This window comes from Canis lupus, chromosome 10 (assembly GCF_003254725.2).
Source record: "Canis lupus dingo isolate Sandy chromosome 10, ASM325472v2, whole genome shotgun sequence".
Classification (NCBI taxonomy): Eukaryota; Metazoa; Chordata; class Mammalia; order Carnivora; family Canidae; genus Canis; species Canis lupus.
Genome location: NC_064252.1, coordinates 27284588 through 27302102, shown reverse-complemented (window position 1 = coordinate 27302102; position 17515 = coordinate 27284588). Strand labels below are relative to the sequence as shown.

Below are 17515 nucleotides of genomic sequence, written 5' to 3'. Positions count from 1 at the left end.
CATGTCCTCCCTGATGGCGGCCTTCTTTCCATGGGGCACCGTGCATTTAACATTTGGCAACTGGGCAGAGGGGCGATGGACACGGTTTCCGAGAACAAACCAATACTCTGGCTACCTGGAGACCGGAGCTCTGGTCTTACCACCTCCCTCTTCCCCGCGGCCTAATTCCCTTGCCTAGAGAATGAAGAGATGGGTTTAGAATGCAGTTTTCCAAATAGTGGTTCATATACATTAGGACTGAGATGAGCACGAGTATGCATGCATGCTTGAATCATCAGTTACGAATTTCTGTTTTGGTTGCCTTTCTTTTGTGTCACTGGTTTGCCATTTTCAGTAGTGACAAAACACTTCCTTTGAAATAAATTTAAGTAAGTTTAAAAGCAAACCAACTTAAAGAAATGATTAAGGATGTAATTATAAAAGTGATTCATGAATGTGCCAAAGACTGTGAGGCTGATCTGCAAGGACCCAAAGTATGGGCAACAAGAAACAACAGCAGTTTTCAAAATGCCATCTGTGGTTCCCATGAACATGTGAGACCCTCCAGAAGGTTCATGAGGTTCAAACTGTTTTCATAGGAGCGCCTGGCTGGCTCAGTTAGAAGAGTGTGCAGCTCTTGATCTCTGGGTCTTGAGTTCGAGCCCCATGTTGGGTTGGGCATACAGATTACTTAAAAAAAAGAAATAAACAACAACTTGCTTTCACAAAAAAAAAAAAATCAAGATGTTTGCTTTTTGCATTGTATTGACTTTTGCACCAATGGTGTATGAACAGTGATGGATAAAGCTGCAAGACAGCAGCACCAAACTACTACTCACTGTGGTTTTCCTCTCTGCCACTTGTTCACAATAAGAAATCAACCAATTAATTAAAAAGCCAATTTCCCTGAGGAATGTCTTTCATGAAGCAGTAATAATTAATTTTATTAAATTTTGACATTGTCTACTCTGTGTCATAATATAGAGAGAAAGCACAGGCATTTCTGTGGCATATTAAAGCACAACCATTATCTTGAGGAAAAGCATGGGTGCAATTGTTTGAGTTGTGAGCAGAGTCATGCTTTTTTTCTTGGAATGCCATTTTTACTTGAGATCACGACTGACGAACGATGATGGGCCAGCCGTGCGTATTCAGAAGACATGTTCTCAAAAATGAATGCAGTGAGTCTAGCACTTCAAGAAAAACAACTGACAATATTTTGTGCCAATGTTAAAATTCAAGCTTGCAAACAAAAATGGGAATTCCAGAACACTTGTATATGCCATGACGGGCTTGACAGTTTCCCAACACTGAGAGACTCTTCTGATGAGATCTGTGGGGATATTTACAAATGTGGGGTTTGATACCGTAGAATGAAATGGGTCAACATCTCTATACATATACACAGTGAGACAATATTTTCCAAGGATGACCTGAAATCATGCGTGGTTTACATAAAAGATCCATGTGAGTACAAAAGATACTAATGGAACCAAGTGTTTAGTGTAACAAGTGTGAAGAGTTCATGGAGATGGTTAAGGGCCCACTTGGAATTGACTTGTCAGAAACTCCCTTGTCCAGTTCTGGTGCACTGAAGAATATTCATGATTCTCTGAAAAGGTGCAACTGTGTATCTTTTCTAATGACATAACTATGTGAGACCAGACTTTCTTCAAGTCCTCCAACATATATTCAATAACATATTGCAACACAATAAATGTAGCGAAAGACTGGGAGAATCAATATGTCTTCCTTGAAGCCGAGCATTAAAAAGATTCACAAAAATGTAAAACGAGGCCAACTCTTCTCAATTATTTTTTGTTTCAGAAAATATAATTGTTTTTCATAAAAATGTTATTTATTTTGGTTAGACTGTGCTTGGTGAATTGCTATTTTTAAGTGAATTAATATTTTGAAAAGTGCTTGCTTTTAATCTCCAATCTAATAAATATAGATGGATACAATCCATGTAGAAGAAAAATCTTTGGGATCTTCAATACCACATAGACCCAAAATTTTGATAACTGATGAACTAGATCATTCTAAGGGCTCATTCAGTGCTAAAAATGGCCACAGTTTTATTTGCAGTTTCCACCTCCCAGGCAACAGTGTCTCTGCCACAGCTATGGCCTTTGGTATAAAGCAGGATATCTTTGAGTGTGTCTTCAATCTACTTCTTTTAGAGTACCAGATGCCTCTCTCAAATTCCATCACTTGGAGATTTTTTTTTTTTTTTAGATCCGTTGAACATACTTACGTACACATGGTATTACTACAGAATACGAAATATGGAATATGTACACATATGTCAGTAACAGAATAACATTCCCTCCCCTGCATTTACTGTGTTCATACTCTAGTTGTCTCGAGGGGCCTCAAGGGCAGGAGCTATGCTCTATAATAACCCAAAAACTGTGGCCAACACCTACTGTGGGTCACCAAGATGTATAAGCAGACACTGCCTTCTGGGAGCTTATAGTCCCCCTCAGGAGATAGGAACAACATGCAGATGAGTATGTTCCCCTAATAATGCAGAGGAGGAGAACTGACATCTGAGGGATGCCCACTGGTACCCGGTACTGGGTGGGTCATCTGGACATTCCTCCTGGGGTGCCCAAGGATCTAAGCTGAGTCTAGGAAGGTAAGATTCCCAGCATCGGGGAAAGGAAGAGGGCACGGCAGGAGGGGAGTGACTGGCAGGCTCACCGACATGGCCAGGTGCAGCGGGGTGTTGCCGTGCTCTCCGCGGGCGTCGGCGTTGGCCCCGTAGGTCAGCAACACCATGACACAGTCGAAGCGGTTGCGCATCACGGCCACATGCAGGGCTGTGTTCCCCACGCAGCTGGTGCTGTTCACATCACAGCCCCGTTTCAGCAGCATGCGGGCCATCTGTGGGAGACAAGGGTCCACACCCCAATGGGTGGGCACTCAGGGCACCCGGGGGGCCACCACCTGCTCCCTGAGATGCCTGCAGGGATCGGGCCTCTGGAAAGCTCTTAGCAACAAGAAGAACTCAGGCAGCAGGCCCCAGTTCTGGGGGGACCCCTAGACCTTGGCCCACACTATCCACCCCCTAGAAGTAGAGGACAAAAGGCTGAAGACATGCTCACTGTTGTAAGGGGCTTCCCGGTTCTTCCCTGGAGCTAACAGGACCCCATGCATCTCACAAACTCCCAGAACTGCTCCCACTCCTCGCGTGCAACCTACCCTGGGATCCTGTAAGGGTCTGATCCCTCCCTGGGCCTGGGCAACGTGCACCCCTGTGCCCGGCAGCCTGAGACATGGAGAGCAGTCTGGCCTTTGGAGGCCAACAGTCCTGAGCCCAAAGCTCAGCCCCACTTCATCCCAGTCCTCTGAGCTTAGGTGGGCCACTGCACTCTCTGCACTCAGACTTCTCTCTCTCTCTTTTAAAAGATTTATTTACTTTTCAGAGAGAGAGAGAAAGAGTGTGTGTGTATACACATGGGCAGAGGAAGGGCCGGAGGGAGAGGGAGAGAGAGAATCCCAAGCAGACTTTCCACTGAGCATGGAACCCAACACAGGACTCAAACTCACGACCCTGAGATCATGACCTGATCTGCAACGACCCAGGTGCTCCCTCGGTTTTGTCTTCTGTGAAAATAGAACTGCAAGTCCCTACTTCAGAGAGTGGTGACAATGAATGACAAAGCATACACAAAAGGGCCTGACTTGGCGGCTAACCTCTGGCAGGCAGAAGGTGCCGGAGGTTGGCAATCTCCTCCCTTCTAGCCCATCACATTTCAGAACAGACCACAGTCTCTGGGGCACCCAGTACACTGTGGAGCTCTGCTTCCTAGTGATGAGAGACCAGAGGTCTCCATCCTCCTGGGGTAGGGGGTGGAGCTTGGCTTAGGGAAGCCTCAGAAGAGCTGCTCAGTCAGGCTCTCTGTGGATGCAGTCAGCAGCAGCAGCATCACACCACCTTCTGTTTGACAATTTACAAAGAATTTCTCAGACATGACCTCGCTGACTTCACACCTCCCGGGGCAGGCCATACATAAAGAAACCACAGAGGGAACATCATCATGGTGCCAGTGATCAGCAGAGCAACACCAGGATGTCATCTCCCCCTGAGGAATCACTATGAGACCAAGCCCCACAGCAGCATCCCAGAGTCATCTCAGGAGCCTCCTTCCTGCAGGCAGCTGAGGAATAAGGGGCTCTGGAACCCCGCCCCTGACTACCCACCCCATGTCCTCAGACACTGCCTACCTCAGCGTTTTTGGCCCAGTGGAGGGGGCTGGCTCCGTAGCGAGGGTCTTTGCTATGGATCTGGTTGCTGTCCATGCTGATGATCATTTCAGCACACCTAGAGAGAAAGGAGCCATGGGCCGGTATAGAAAGCCATGGGCATGGAGGGAGGTGGCCTGGAGCTGGGAAAGGCCATGCCTCAGGGCTTCATCTCCTGGTGAGGAAGAGCTTCTGCAAATAAAGTTGCAACAGAACCAGCCAGCATAGGAAACCTTCCCTGATAACTCCAATCAGCAACGATCATTCTCAGTGGTGCTAGCCTTCAAGTCAGGTAGGCCTGAGGTCAAGCCCCAGCCTCCTATTGGTGATCTCTAGGACGTGGCTGAGCCCACCTGCAACATGGGCACAGTCCTAACAGGACTGGTGGGTATTAGAGGAGAGAAGACATTTCATTTCTGTGCCTGGCACATGGCTACCCTCTGTCCCCCAGCCATCTACTGCTGGTGCTTCATGCAGTGGCCTGCATCCTGCAGGAAGTACAGGCAGAGTAGTTACAGATTTATTATTTATTTACTAGAGAGAGAGAGAGAGAGAGAACAGGGGCAGGGGCACAGGGACAGCGAGAAAGAATCCCAGGCCAACTCCTCACTGAGCACGGAGCCCGACCTGGGACTCAATCTTACAACCCTGTGATCATGACCTGGGCCAAAACCAAGAGATGCAGGGAAAAGCAAAATGTGGCTGACCATACCATGGAATAGAATTCTGCCTTAAAAAGGAACGGAGGGGTGCCTGGGTGGCTCAGTCAGCTAAGCTCCTGCCTTCAGCTCAGGTCAAGATCTCTGGCTCCCGGGATCGAGCCTTGAGTTGGGCTCCCTGCTCAGCGGGGAGTCTGCTTCTCCCTCTGCCCCTCCTTCTGTGCTCACTCTCCTTCTCTCTCAAAAAAATAAATAAGATCTTATAAATAAATAAATAAATAAATAAATAAATAAATAAATAAATAAATAAAATATTAAAAAAAAAGGGAAGGGAATCCTGATACCTGCTACAATATTAATAAACCTTGAAGACATTTTACAAAGTGAAAGTCAAGTCCCAGGCCCAAACCCAGCTCTATAAAGGTCAGCTGAGGGGCTGACAGACTGGAGCTGGGACAGAGCCTTTCTGTAACCCTAAGGCTTGAGATTTCTAGAGCACAGCTGTGCTGGCTACCGGGTGGTGACAGAGGCAGGTCCTCGCTGGGGCGCTGGGAGGACATGGCTGTGTGCGATAGTAGGGCACAACCCAGGTACGAGGCCACTCACGTTGTCCTATGTGCATGATCCTTGATGTGATGTGGACCAGCCCCTCAGGGGAGGCCTGGCAGGGGCCAAGAGGCATGTGGCTAGAGGTGTCTAAGAAGCAAGCGACCCAGGCACTACCAGGCCCCTGGACAGGAAGGCTTGGGGCGGCTGGAGCTGAGCCAGAGCGGGGCGGCCATGGCACCTCTCAGGTCTAAAAGAGCATCACTCATCACTTGTGTCCATTCAGGCTGCAACCTGCAACCACGGAACATGACTACTGGGAGTGAGGGTGTTGGTACTATCTCCAACCACTTGGTCAAGTTTTCCTGAAAGTTCTAGTCCACCTTGGCTATGCTGGGGAGGATCACAGAAAGGTGGGCTGGTCCAAGCCTGGACTAGATCTTTGAGGGGATGGCCATGCCAGGGGGGCCAGCAAGATGGGTGTGGACTCCAGAAAAAGGAAAGACCCCACCCACCATGTGTGTACTGCCCTCTGTGCTGCTCTTTCCCCAGCCTGATCAGCACCAACTGACTGCACCACCCCAGCACCCCTTCATCTCTCTTTTATTTTAAAAGATTTTATTTATTTATTTATGACAGAGAGATTGAGAGAGAGAGAGGCAGAGACACAGGCAGAGGAAGAAGCAGGCTCCATGCAAGGAGCCTGATGTGGGACTCGATCCCGGATCTCCAGGATCACGCCCTGGGATGAAGGTGGCGCTAAACCGCTGAGCCACCCAGGCTGCCCTCCTTTTATTTCTTTTATCACACCCCCACCCTACACACACACACACACACACACACACTTCACATGGAGAATTTTCCTGAGACCAGGGTTTCCCAGGTCTGGGGAGAAAGGAAGAAATGCGAGAGTGGTCCAGAGCTCCTTAAGGCATGGGCCAAGGACCTGTGTCCCAGCAGTGCCACCCCCCAGGAAGGATGGATACATCTAGGCAGAAGGGGCCCTGGGCCACTTTACCAAGCATTCCTGGGCTTCAAGCCAGGAATCTGCAGAAGCCACAGAGCAGTGTCATAGTCATGAAAGGGGTTCAGATTGAGCTGCTGGGCTTGGGTGGAAGAGGACCCAGGTCAGCTGGGCCCCTCCTTGGGGCTACATGTGACTCCAGCATAGGAGGACCACTTGGGGGAGGTGGAAAGGAGAGACCCCAGGGAAGATTTGGATTGTTCTTCTCTAGTCTGGGAGAGGGAAGGTGGTGGCCAGAAATTAAGGTGCATTGCAGAAAACATTTTAAAGTTCCACTCTGCACAGCTGACTTTCTGGACTGTGATTCACATCTACTACACATTCAAGTACCTTCCTCCAGTCAGGTCAGCCCTTGGCACAAGAATCTGAAACACATCTAATGACCCTGTAGAGGCCAGTGCTCCCCTAGGCATGAAAGCCAGAGGCCCAGCAGACTGGGTGCAGGAGTGAGGCCTTACCCCTTATGGCAGAACTTCATGGCAGTGTGGATGGGATAGCCAGTGGGCCCCATGATGTTGCACCGAGCATTGCAAAGCAGCAGCACGCGGACCATTTCTTGCTTCCCCATCTGGCAGGCCAGGTGCAGCGGGGTCTGGCCCTGGTTGTTCACTCGGTTCAGGCCGGCTGACGCGTTCTTCCCTAGGAGCTGACAGCAGGACACTGGGGTGGGCTGGGCCCTGACAACAACAAGTCCCGCACGACCCTCCCCGACACCCTCCATGGCAGTCTCCTCTGCCCACATAAGGGGAAGGGAGATCGGACTGTGCAAGAACAGGGTAGGGACAAGGGAGGCAACAGAGAGAGCAGGTGCACAGGAGAGCAGGATGGCAGCTATGCCAGTGCTGAGAGGGTGTGGGGGGGCGGCTGCTCTGGCACAGCTGTGGTTCATACAAAAACCTTCCCAATCACGAAACTGAAAATCAGGTTGTTTGTACAGATGGGCACTGGGGGTCTGGGTGGAGCAATTCCTGCTTTTCCTTGTATACTTTCATCGTATTTTCATCTTTCTTGCTTGAATTTCTTTTCACTAGGTTCACATATTATTTTTTCAATTAAAAAACAAAACCAGGTAGTTCTTTCTGCCCATGGTCCTGTCTCACACCTTTTGCATGAAAATAAACAAAAAAACAAAACAGTATTACAAAGAGAGCCAGAAGGTTTTATTTCCTCACTTGAGGCCCACCAGCTCTAAGGGGAGGCTCTGTCCTCACTCCTGGCCCAGTGGCCAGTCACCACGGGGTCCCACCTGCTGGGTCCCGGGACACAGCAAGGCCAGGGCTTCTAATGGGAGAGACAGCTTACAAGTCCACCAACTGCTGTCTCCAGAGGTTAGCTCCAACTCCTGTGAGCCCAGGGGACCTAGCTGGGCCTGTTGATGGGCTGGAGACATGGCAAAGAGGCCCGACCCAAGGGCCAGCCCCACCACGCACAGCTCTGCTCTTCCTTGGGCACATTTCTTAACTTCATGGAAGTTCGGTTTCTTTTCTTTTCTTTTTTTTTTAAGATCTTATTTATTTATTTGAGACAGCAAGAAAGTAAGCAAGAGCACAGCCAGAGGGAGGAGCAGAGAAAGAGGGAGAAGCCGACTCCCTGCTGAGCAGGGAGCCCAATGCAGGACTCGATTCCGGGACTCCAGGATCATGACCTGAGCCCAAGGCAGACGCTTAACCCACTGAGCCACCCAGGCGCCCCAGAAACTCAGTTTCTTTGCCAAAGAGAAGATAATGACTCCACCCACAGAGGCTATTTTGAGAATTAACTGGCACACACAACAGTCAAGGGCCAGACACGAGACCAGCATGCAACAAAGGATAGCTACTGACAAGAGAGTGTGTGCGTGCCATCTGCACGGAGGCAGGCTCTGTGGGGCACTGTGCTGGGCACTTAGCCGGCTCTCAGGAAGGATGGAGTTCACGAACAGTGCATGTGGAAGTCCTTTCCCTGTGAGCCAATCATAAGACATGAACGCATATTTTCTGGAAAGTAGTTCCTTTCTGATGCCAGGGCAGAGAAGGACATGACCTTTAAAAGAATCTTCCTGCTCTGGGTAATCAAATACTGTCTGGTAGTCTGTCTTTTCCATCTAATACATAAAGTAGCCTTTCATGACATCACTCCCATCTACTTGTCTACAATTTTTATTTTCATTTTTCAGCCCAATAATCAAACATCTACACAGGGGTATATCTGGTGCTAAGGTCGGATGGAGCTTGGAGTACCTGTAAAGAGCTAAGCTCAGGTCCCAGTGGACCATAAGCCTCTCTAGGCAGGGCTGAAATGAATTCACCCAGCCTAGGGCTGGGCTCAGTAGGGCCTTGGAATAAGCCAAACCAAACTGATTGGCTGGGCTGGGCCTCTGGTTTATCTTGGTGGGATGGAGGACCTCCCTAGGGTGGCCACAGCACAGTGGCTGAGGATGTGTCTCCTCGACGAGCAAGAGGGGGGAAGAGGGGAGAGGAGGGTACACCCTCCAGGAAGCAGCTCAAGACCAAATGACGACAACAAGGTGTTGCTAGATCTGGTCACCCTGCGCCCCACCTCCCCCTACAAGCTCACCTGCAGCACCTGGGAATTGTCACCCTGGACGGCGTAATGAAAGGCCGTCTCTCCGTTGTTGTCAGTGACATCCATCTGGGCGTGGCAGTACTGCACCAGCTCCACCAGGATCTCCCCGTCACCCTTGCGGCAGGCCAGGTGCAGGGGGGTGCAGCCCTCCTCATTCTCCCTGTTATTGGCACAGCTGCGGAGGGTGGGGGTGGGGGATGGGCACAGGAAGGAGGGGTGCTGAGAAACTTGGGCACAGAAGAGGGAAGTGGGCTGGCACTTGAGAGCATCCATGCCATGCTCAGGCTGGCTGGTTCAACCTTAGGGCGGATTCACAATTTATCTGTGACTGGTGTGATTTTATCAGTTGTTCACTGGCACACCTGTACAAGACGGCTCCTAGGGGCATGCCAGTGTGAAGTGGGTGGCAGGGTGGCAAACCAAGGGTAGGAAGGCAGAAATCTCATTAACCTCAGGCAGTTCACCTAACATTTTTGGGCTTCAATATCCTTATCTACAAAAAATAAAAATAAAAATAAATACAATAATGCCTGCCCTAGAAAAGGGGCGAACTGTGGGGAGGTTAAACACCACAATGTCCAAGTACAGGCCTGAAAACTATAAAGGTCAGTGAGGATTTCTGATCCTGGGTCTTGGGAGCAGAACCAAGCTGTGGCCACCTCAGGGCAAGCAGGTGAGCCAGACTCCTGCAACAGGGCCCACACAGTCCCCTCTTGAGGGCACATCTACTGACGTAAGTATTGGCTGAAGGGCCATATGAAAGTAAGCGGTCCAGCCTCCAGGAGGGCAGCCAGATCTCTGTAAAGAGACACGGATCTGAGGCCTCTTCAGCACTCTCTAGCAGTGACCTAGCATGGATCACAACCTCTCTTGCTGGGAGGACAACACTTCCTGGGGGATGTTGCAAGGATTCAAGTTCATGGTGGGTATAAAATGACTACCATGGGCCTGGCACCTGTTGGGCCCTCCAGAAATACCACATTTCTCCTCCTGGCTTCAGTGAGCATTCCTAGGCTCCCTCTCCGAGGCCACACACTAGTTTCTTTCTAATCAAAGGCACGGGGCAACTTTTGACCTTATAGAGGGGAACTGAGGCAGGATGGAGAAACTCCCCAGAACCTGCCCATCCACATGCAGAAGCACATGCATGGTTCCCAGGGGTCCCACCCTCCTGGCCCACCTGATGATACGGCTGTGGTGGAAGCACTCTCGGATCCCCAGCTCCACTGCCAGGTGGGCGGCCGACCAGCTGGGGTGGCTGCGGATGAGGTCGGTCAGCTGCTGGAGGACCTCAGTGTGCAGGACGTGTTTGGAGCTCTCGTAGAAGGGCGGCAGCTGCGAAGAATACTGCTGGAAGTTCACAAGGGCATCCGCCTCTGTCTCCAGCTGGAAGAGTCTACAGAGAGGGGACACAGAAGACGACACGGAAGTGAGCCATGTTGGCCCACACCCTGGCTGGAGTCAAAAGCCCTGGGTCTCCTACACAGGTGGCTGCCTGCCTCTGGCCGTGCAGTGACCCACTCCAGCTGGACTCCCCACTGCAAGCAAACATAGGCACGTGTGCACACACACACCTCCAAACGGAGCTAGGATTTTATTTTTGTTTAAAAAGATTTTCTTTCCCCCCTTTTTTTTAATAAGCATTTTTTTTTTTTTTTTTTTTTTATGATAGTCACAGAGAGAGAGAGAGAGGCAGAGACATAGTCAGAGGGAGAAGCAGGCTCCATGCACCGGGAGCCCGATGTGGGATTCGATCCCGGGTCTCCAGGATCGCGCCCTGGGCCAAAGGCAGGCGCCAAACCGCTGCGCCACCCAGGGATCCCTTAATAAGCATATTTTATAATGCTTTTACATTTTATTTTAACAAAGCCCTGTCAATCCACTTTCTTTTAAAAAAAAAGATTTTATTTATTTATTCATGAGAGGCACACAGAGAGAGGCAGAAATATAGGCAGAGGGAGAAGCAGGTTTCCTATGGGGATCCCAATGCGGGACTTGATCCCAGGATCCTAGGATCACACCCTGAGCCAAAGGCAGATGCTCAACGGCTGAGCCACCCAAGTGCCCTCATATCCACTTTCTAATTTGACTATGAAATTGGAAAGCCCCAGCCTCAAGTCCTCAGCCCTCACACACAGCAGGAAGTAAATAAGCATTTAACTTAAATGTCCAGCAATGGAATATGATCTAAACTGTGGCACATCTATGTCATGGAATATTATGCAACCATTAAGATGCAATATTAAAAGAGTAGTGAAATGTGATTTTGTAATGCTAAATAAAAAAGCAAGATACAAATCTTACATGATACAATGCGATCTAAAGTGTGTTAAAAAATATGTCCAAATGTACATGGTAGCACAGTAATTGAAATGTTCTTTATCTGTTCCTGAAGTTTCTGAATTTTCTACAATGAATTTATGTAATTTTATTTTTATTTTTTTAAGTAGGGTCCATGTCCAGTGCAGAGCCCAATGTGGGGCTCAAACTCATGACCCTGATATCAAGACCTGAGCTGAGATCAAGAGTCAGACACTCAACCAGTTGAGCCACCCAGGTGCTCATTCATAATGATTATAATTTTTATAATCAGAGAAAAAACTTGTGGGGTTCTTTTTTTTGAAAAACCAGTAAGATGGTGTCTTTGCCCTCTAACTCCCCCAAAGGAAAAGAATGATCATCATAAACCTTGTTCATTTCTAAAGAGTTGGGTTTAAGTTCCAAGTTTGCAATTAAGCTGCTGTGTGACCTTGGAAAAATGTCTTCCCTCTCTGAGACCTATTTATTTATTTTTGTTTTTGTTTTGTTTTGTTTTAAAGATTTTATTTATTCAAGAGAAACACAGAGAGAGAGGTACAGGCAGAATGAGAGGCAGGCTCCCCGCAGGGAGCCCAATGCAGGACTTGTTCCTGAAACTCTGGTCTCACACCCTGAGCTGAAAGCAGACGCTCAACCGCTGAGCCATCCAAGCATCCCTCTGAGCCTTATTTGAAACAAGAGACTTCTTTGTACCTGTCCCACCCACCTCACAGAGGTACTACGAGGATCAGATGGGATAACCAATTAATAGTACTTTTTTTTTTTAAAGATTTTATTTATTTATTCATGACAGAGAGAGAGAGAGAGAGACACAGGCAGAGGGAGAAGCAGGCTCCATGCAAGGAGCCCGACGTGGGACTTTATCCCGGGTCTCCAGAATCACACCCGGGGCTGAAGGCAGTGCTAAACTGCTGGGCCACCCGGGCTGCCCTGTAATAGTACTTTAAAAACAGATAATCATGGGATGCCTGGGTGGCTCAGCGGTTGAGCACCTGCCTTTTGGCTCGGGTTGTGATCCCGGGATCCAGGATCGAGTCCCGCACTGGGCTCCCTGTGAGGAGCCTGCTTCTCCCTCTGCCTCTCTCTCTCAGTCTGTGTCTCTCATGAATAAATAAATAAATCTTAAAAAAAAAAAAAAAAAAAAAAAAAACAGTTAATAACAATGATGGTTGACATTGAAGATTCTTGAAGGTCTGACCAGGGCTTTCAAAATGGAAGACCCAGGGCCAGCCAGGGTCTAGCCGAGGTGGTGCTCATAAAGTGTTGGCTCAACAAGGCTCATCTATTCTTTCCGAGAGTGCAATTGTTTAGTAAGCTTCTATTGAGAGTGCGTTCTGCACCTGCCATTGTTCTAAATGGAAGGGGTAAATCAATGAACAAAACAGATGACACGCCCTGCCTTCCTAGAGCCCCTGTTCTTAAGGGAAAGATCAACAAATGCGTAAGTTACAAATCAAAATAAGAAAGTACAATAAACAAACCGCCAGGGAGTAAGTGCTAAAGAACAAACAAACATAGGAGGATATGGGAGGAAGTCTTCCCTCATTCTCCTTGGCTGGTTTTGTTTCATCTCGCCAACCTCTGCACCGCAGAGTGCTTCATGTTAAATGTTGCTGCCATGTCAGATATGACACTAAATGACAACTAAATTATAACACCAAATGACACTAAAAAGGACACTAAAAACTGATCACTGGATCTCACATTAATAAAACATTAATGACCTTGACAAAGTACTTTTGGTGGAAAGGTGGGAACCAGAGCCTGACAGGAGAGGGTCTGAGAAGGTATGGGATGTAAGAAATTGGAGAAGCAAGTATAGACGATACTTGTGAGGGGTTTTGCTGCAGAGGGGAGCAAACAGAGGTAGCTAATGGGGAAAGTGTAATCAGGCATCTAAATGCTAGTGAGACTAACCCAGAAGAAAATAGGATCTTCCACTCCCACAAGGACAGACCTGGTAATGTGAACCAGACTGCCTCCTAGGGACAACTAGAAATGCTGGACAAAATGTAAAAGGCATCTGCTTGAGGCGCTGGTTACCTAAGCAGATAGAGATGAAGTGTCAGGTTGGAAAGGATTATGGAAACCCAGGATGTGAGCCTGGTATTTAGGGCTGCTGTCACTTGAGAGGCTGGAGGGATATACCATAGCATCAGCAACCTCATGGGCTTGGGGGACAGGGATCAGAGGCCAGGGGAGGGCTCTGATGAACCCTCTTACTGTGGGTGGGGGTCCTGAACTAAGGCCTAAGTTGATCCACAGTAGACAGACCCTCCCAGAGACTGTAGCTCAACTCCAAATAATTTCTGCAGTTCCAGAAAATGGACTGAAATCACCCTCACTGATAATGTTCCCAAGTACGTGGGAGAAGCAAACACAAAAGAAACATTAAGAAAAAAGAAAGAAAGAAAGAAAAGAAAAGAAAAGAAAAGAAAAGAAAAGAAAAGAAAAGAAAAGAAAAGAAAAGAAAGAAAAGAAAAGAAAAGAAAGAAAAGAAACATTAGGCCAGGCTTCAAGGTCCAGCACATAATCAAAACTCACCAAGCACAGGAGGAGATACTACATGACACTAAAGAAAAACAACAGAAACAATGTATAATGGAAACACATCTGTAACTGGGAGGTGGAGAGCTGGAGGGGGCCTGCAAATACTGAAGTCATCTGACGCAGACTTTATTTTTTTAAAGATTCATGAGAGACACACACAGAAAGAGGCAGAGACATTGACAGAGGGAGAAGCAGGCTCTCTGTGAGGAGCCCAATGTGGGACTGGATCCCAGGACTCCGGGATCACGCCCTGAGCCAAAGGCAGATGCCTTAACTGCTGAGCCACCCAGGCGTCCCTGACACAAACTTTAAAATAACTATGATAAGGGGTGCCTGGGTGGCTCAGTCAGTAGAGCATGAGACTCTTGATCTTGGAGTAGTGAGTTCGAGCCCCACATTGGGGGTAAGTTGGTAGAGCTTATTTTAAAATATAAATAAATAAAATAACCGATACTATTCAAGAGGATAAAATAGAAGATTTAGAATTGAGGCAAAGAACTTGAAACTGGTGTACCTGGGTGGCTCAGTTGGTTAAATGTCTGTCTTCGGCTCAGGTCATGATCCCGAGGTCCTGGGATGCAGCCCCGGGTTGGGCTCCCTGCTCAGCAAGGAGCCTGCTTCTGCCTTTCCTCCCTGCTCAGGCTCTCTCTTGCTATCTCTGTCACTATCTCTGCCTCTCTCTCTCTCTCAAATAAATAAATAAAATCTTTAAAAACAAAAAATAAGGGGATGCCTGGGTGGTTCAGTGGTTTGGTGCCTGCCTTTGGCCCAGGGCATGATCCTGGAGTCCAGGGATCAAGTCCCACATTGGGCCTCCTACATGGAGCCTGCTTCTCCCTCTGCCTGTGTCTCTCATGAATAAATAAGTAAAATCTTTTAAAAAATAATAATAAAAGGAGGCACCTGGGTGGCTCAGTCAGTTTAGAGTCTGTCTTTCCCTTGGGTCATGATTCCAGGGCCCTGGGATCCAGCCCTGCATCAGGCAACCTACTTAGCAGGGCACCTGCTTCTGTCTCTCCCTCTGCCCCTGCCCCCTTTCTCTCTAATAAATAAATAAAATCTTTTAAAAATAAAATAAAAGTAAAAGAACTTGAAACTAGTTTAAACATGGGAATTACAGAATTAAAAAATATAATTGCCAAAATGAAGAACCTAGGGGTCAGGTATAAAAGAAGACTGGACAATGCTAAAGAGAAAACTAGTGAACAGGAAGACAGGACAGAAAAGAGAGTAAACAGAATAGAACCTGGAGGGCCAGAGGATGGAAAATGCAGGAAAGTGGATAAAAGCCATAAAATACGTAATGAAGAGATCTACCATACAGATAAGTGGAGTCACAAAAGCAGAAGAGAAAAGGAACTGGAGAGAAGCCATATTTGAAGGGTTGATGTCTGTGAACTTTTCAAAATTGATTTTTAAAAAATGTCATGGCCATTGAAAATATGTATGAGCCCTCCTGCACACATGGGTGTGCACGCACACATACAGAAATCCACTTAGGGATCTTGTAAAGGTTTTAGAACAGGGCCCCCAAGCTCTGATGCTGCTCCCATTGAAACATGAGGTCTCATATCATTATCCCATGACGTCTCTTTACCTTTTAATATGGCTCTGCAATTGCTTTACCAATAGACTATTCACAGAAATGATGCTGCCCTAGTGTCCCAGGCCTTAAGAGACTGGAAGTTTCTACCTCTTTTTTCTTGGGACCCAGCTATCATGGCACGGAAACTGACACAACCCGCAGGGATGACTCTTGGTCCTGGACCCTTAGCCCTGGATGAACTCCCAGTCAACAGCCAGCAGCAACTTGCCAGTGGTGAGTGAGTCATCTTAGGAGTGGATCCCACAGTCAAGACACCCTAGCTCATGCCATGTAAAGTGGAAGAGAGCTTTTCCCACTGAACTCTGCTCAAATTGCAGATTTGTGGTCTAAATAATAGATCGTTGTTTTAAGCCATGAAGTTTTGGGATGGCTTGTTACACAGCAGTAACTGAGGAGGACATGTATTGGTCACATATTGCTGAAACACAGGAACAATTGACACATGTACCAAATTACAATGGCTATAAACAAAATGTGAAGAAAAATATTAAAAACAACAGAGGAAAAATTTATCTTCAAAGACTGACGCCGGCTTCTCAGCAGTGGACACCAGAGATAATGGAATCACATTCTCAAAGAGCTAAAGAAAAGTAAATACCGATGAGAATTCTGTAGGTAGCATGCTTCCCTTTAGGTCTGAAGTTAAAGTAAAACCTTTCACTAGTCAGGGGTGCCTGGCTGGCTCAGTTGGTAGAGTATGTGACTTTGGATCTCAGAGTCCCATGAGTTCAAGCCCCATGCTAGATGTAGAGATTACTTAAAATAAATAAGTAAAATGTTTCTAGTCAACAAACAAAGAGAAAAAGAGAGAGGCTTTGTCATTAGCAGACCTATAAGATAGGAAATATAAAAGGATTTTCTTGAGGTAGAAGGAATTTAATCCTATATGGATGGTTTAAGATCCAGGAAAAAAAATGAAATGGTAAATATGTGGGTGAATCTAAATAAGCATTGGCATAATGTCTTGCTGGGTTTAAAATAAAAGTAGAATTATACACACACACACACACGTATACACACACATCTGGGAAGAAATGGGGTTAAAAAGTCCTAATTTCTTGTTCTGGAAGACACTAAAGTACCAATTATACTTCAGTAAGGCCAAGGATGTGTATTACAATCTCTCAGGTTCTATCAAGAACTGTGAAGGTTTCAGATTTTGCCCTACTTGCAAACCAACAAGTTAGCCCGACACAGTTTCATGAATACTGGCAGAAGAAACAAGATTCTTGGATCAAAGACAAAGGGCAATTTATTACTCACAGCCTCAGCAGTGGCCAGTTTCAGCATTTGTGCCAATTCCCTGGGATCTAGTTCCCACAGGGTGACACGAAGAGGGCCAGGTGACACCTGCTCATGTTGTGCTAGGAGAGAGAAACCCTGAGTGTACAGAACTTGAATCTTCTACCATGGTTAATAAGCAGATCTGTCAAAGCTTTGCTCTGGAGGATGATACGATCTTTATTACCCAAGAGAGTAAGCAAACCTCCCCTCTGCTCCAGGGAAAGACCTGATCTCTATCTTCTAAGGATGCTTGCTATGCAAATATCCTTGTAACGATAGCCTGGAACAAAAGAAGTCAATGTCTCTGCTTGCAAGATGTACAGACCGAGGAGAAATCCACGAACTGCCCCCCAACAGCTATCACTAAAAGAGAATAACAGAATACATAACTTCCAAATCGACAGGGAGGGAACAAACAAGATCATAAGAAAATGCTTGATCATGAATTGCAAAACCATTATGCTAAGTGAAAAACAAAAAAATCATATGACTACACGCTGTATTATTAAAAGGAAGAACCAGAGTACTAGAAAGCAGATCAGTGTTTGCCAGGGGCTATGGTGGGTGCAGGGGACTTGGTGCAAAGGAGCATAGAGGGAATTTTGGAGAACACAGAATGTTCAGTATCTTGACTGCCATGATGGCATGTGGGCACACACCTGTACCAAAACTCACCAAATGCTACATTTCTATTCTTTTCTTTTTTTTTAGATTTTTATTTATTCATTCATG

General features: G+C 47.1%; 1 protein-coding gene across 7 annotated transcripts in view; it reads right to left on the bottom strand.

Moving 5' to 3' along the window:
- Positions 1–17515, bottom strand: part of PLA2G6 (phospholipase A2 group VI) — a 60507-nt gene that overhangs the window by 21109 nt on the left and 21883 nt on the right. For all 7 annotated transcript variants that reach the window (XM_025460249.3, XM_025460265.3, XM_025460244.3 and 4 more), the window contains 5 exons: positions 10205–10420; positions 9016–9199; positions 6918–7105; positions 4213–4309; positions 2686–2868 (listed from right to left, as the gene is read on the bottom strand). In XM_025460249.3, the coding sequence (XP_025316034.1) occupies positions 2686–2868; positions 4213–4309; positions 6918–7105; positions 9016–9199; positions 10205–10420 (868 nt within the window). The remainder of the gene's footprint in view (positions 1–2685; positions 2869–4212; positions 4310–6917; positions 7106–9015; positions 9200–10204; positions 10421–17515) is intronic.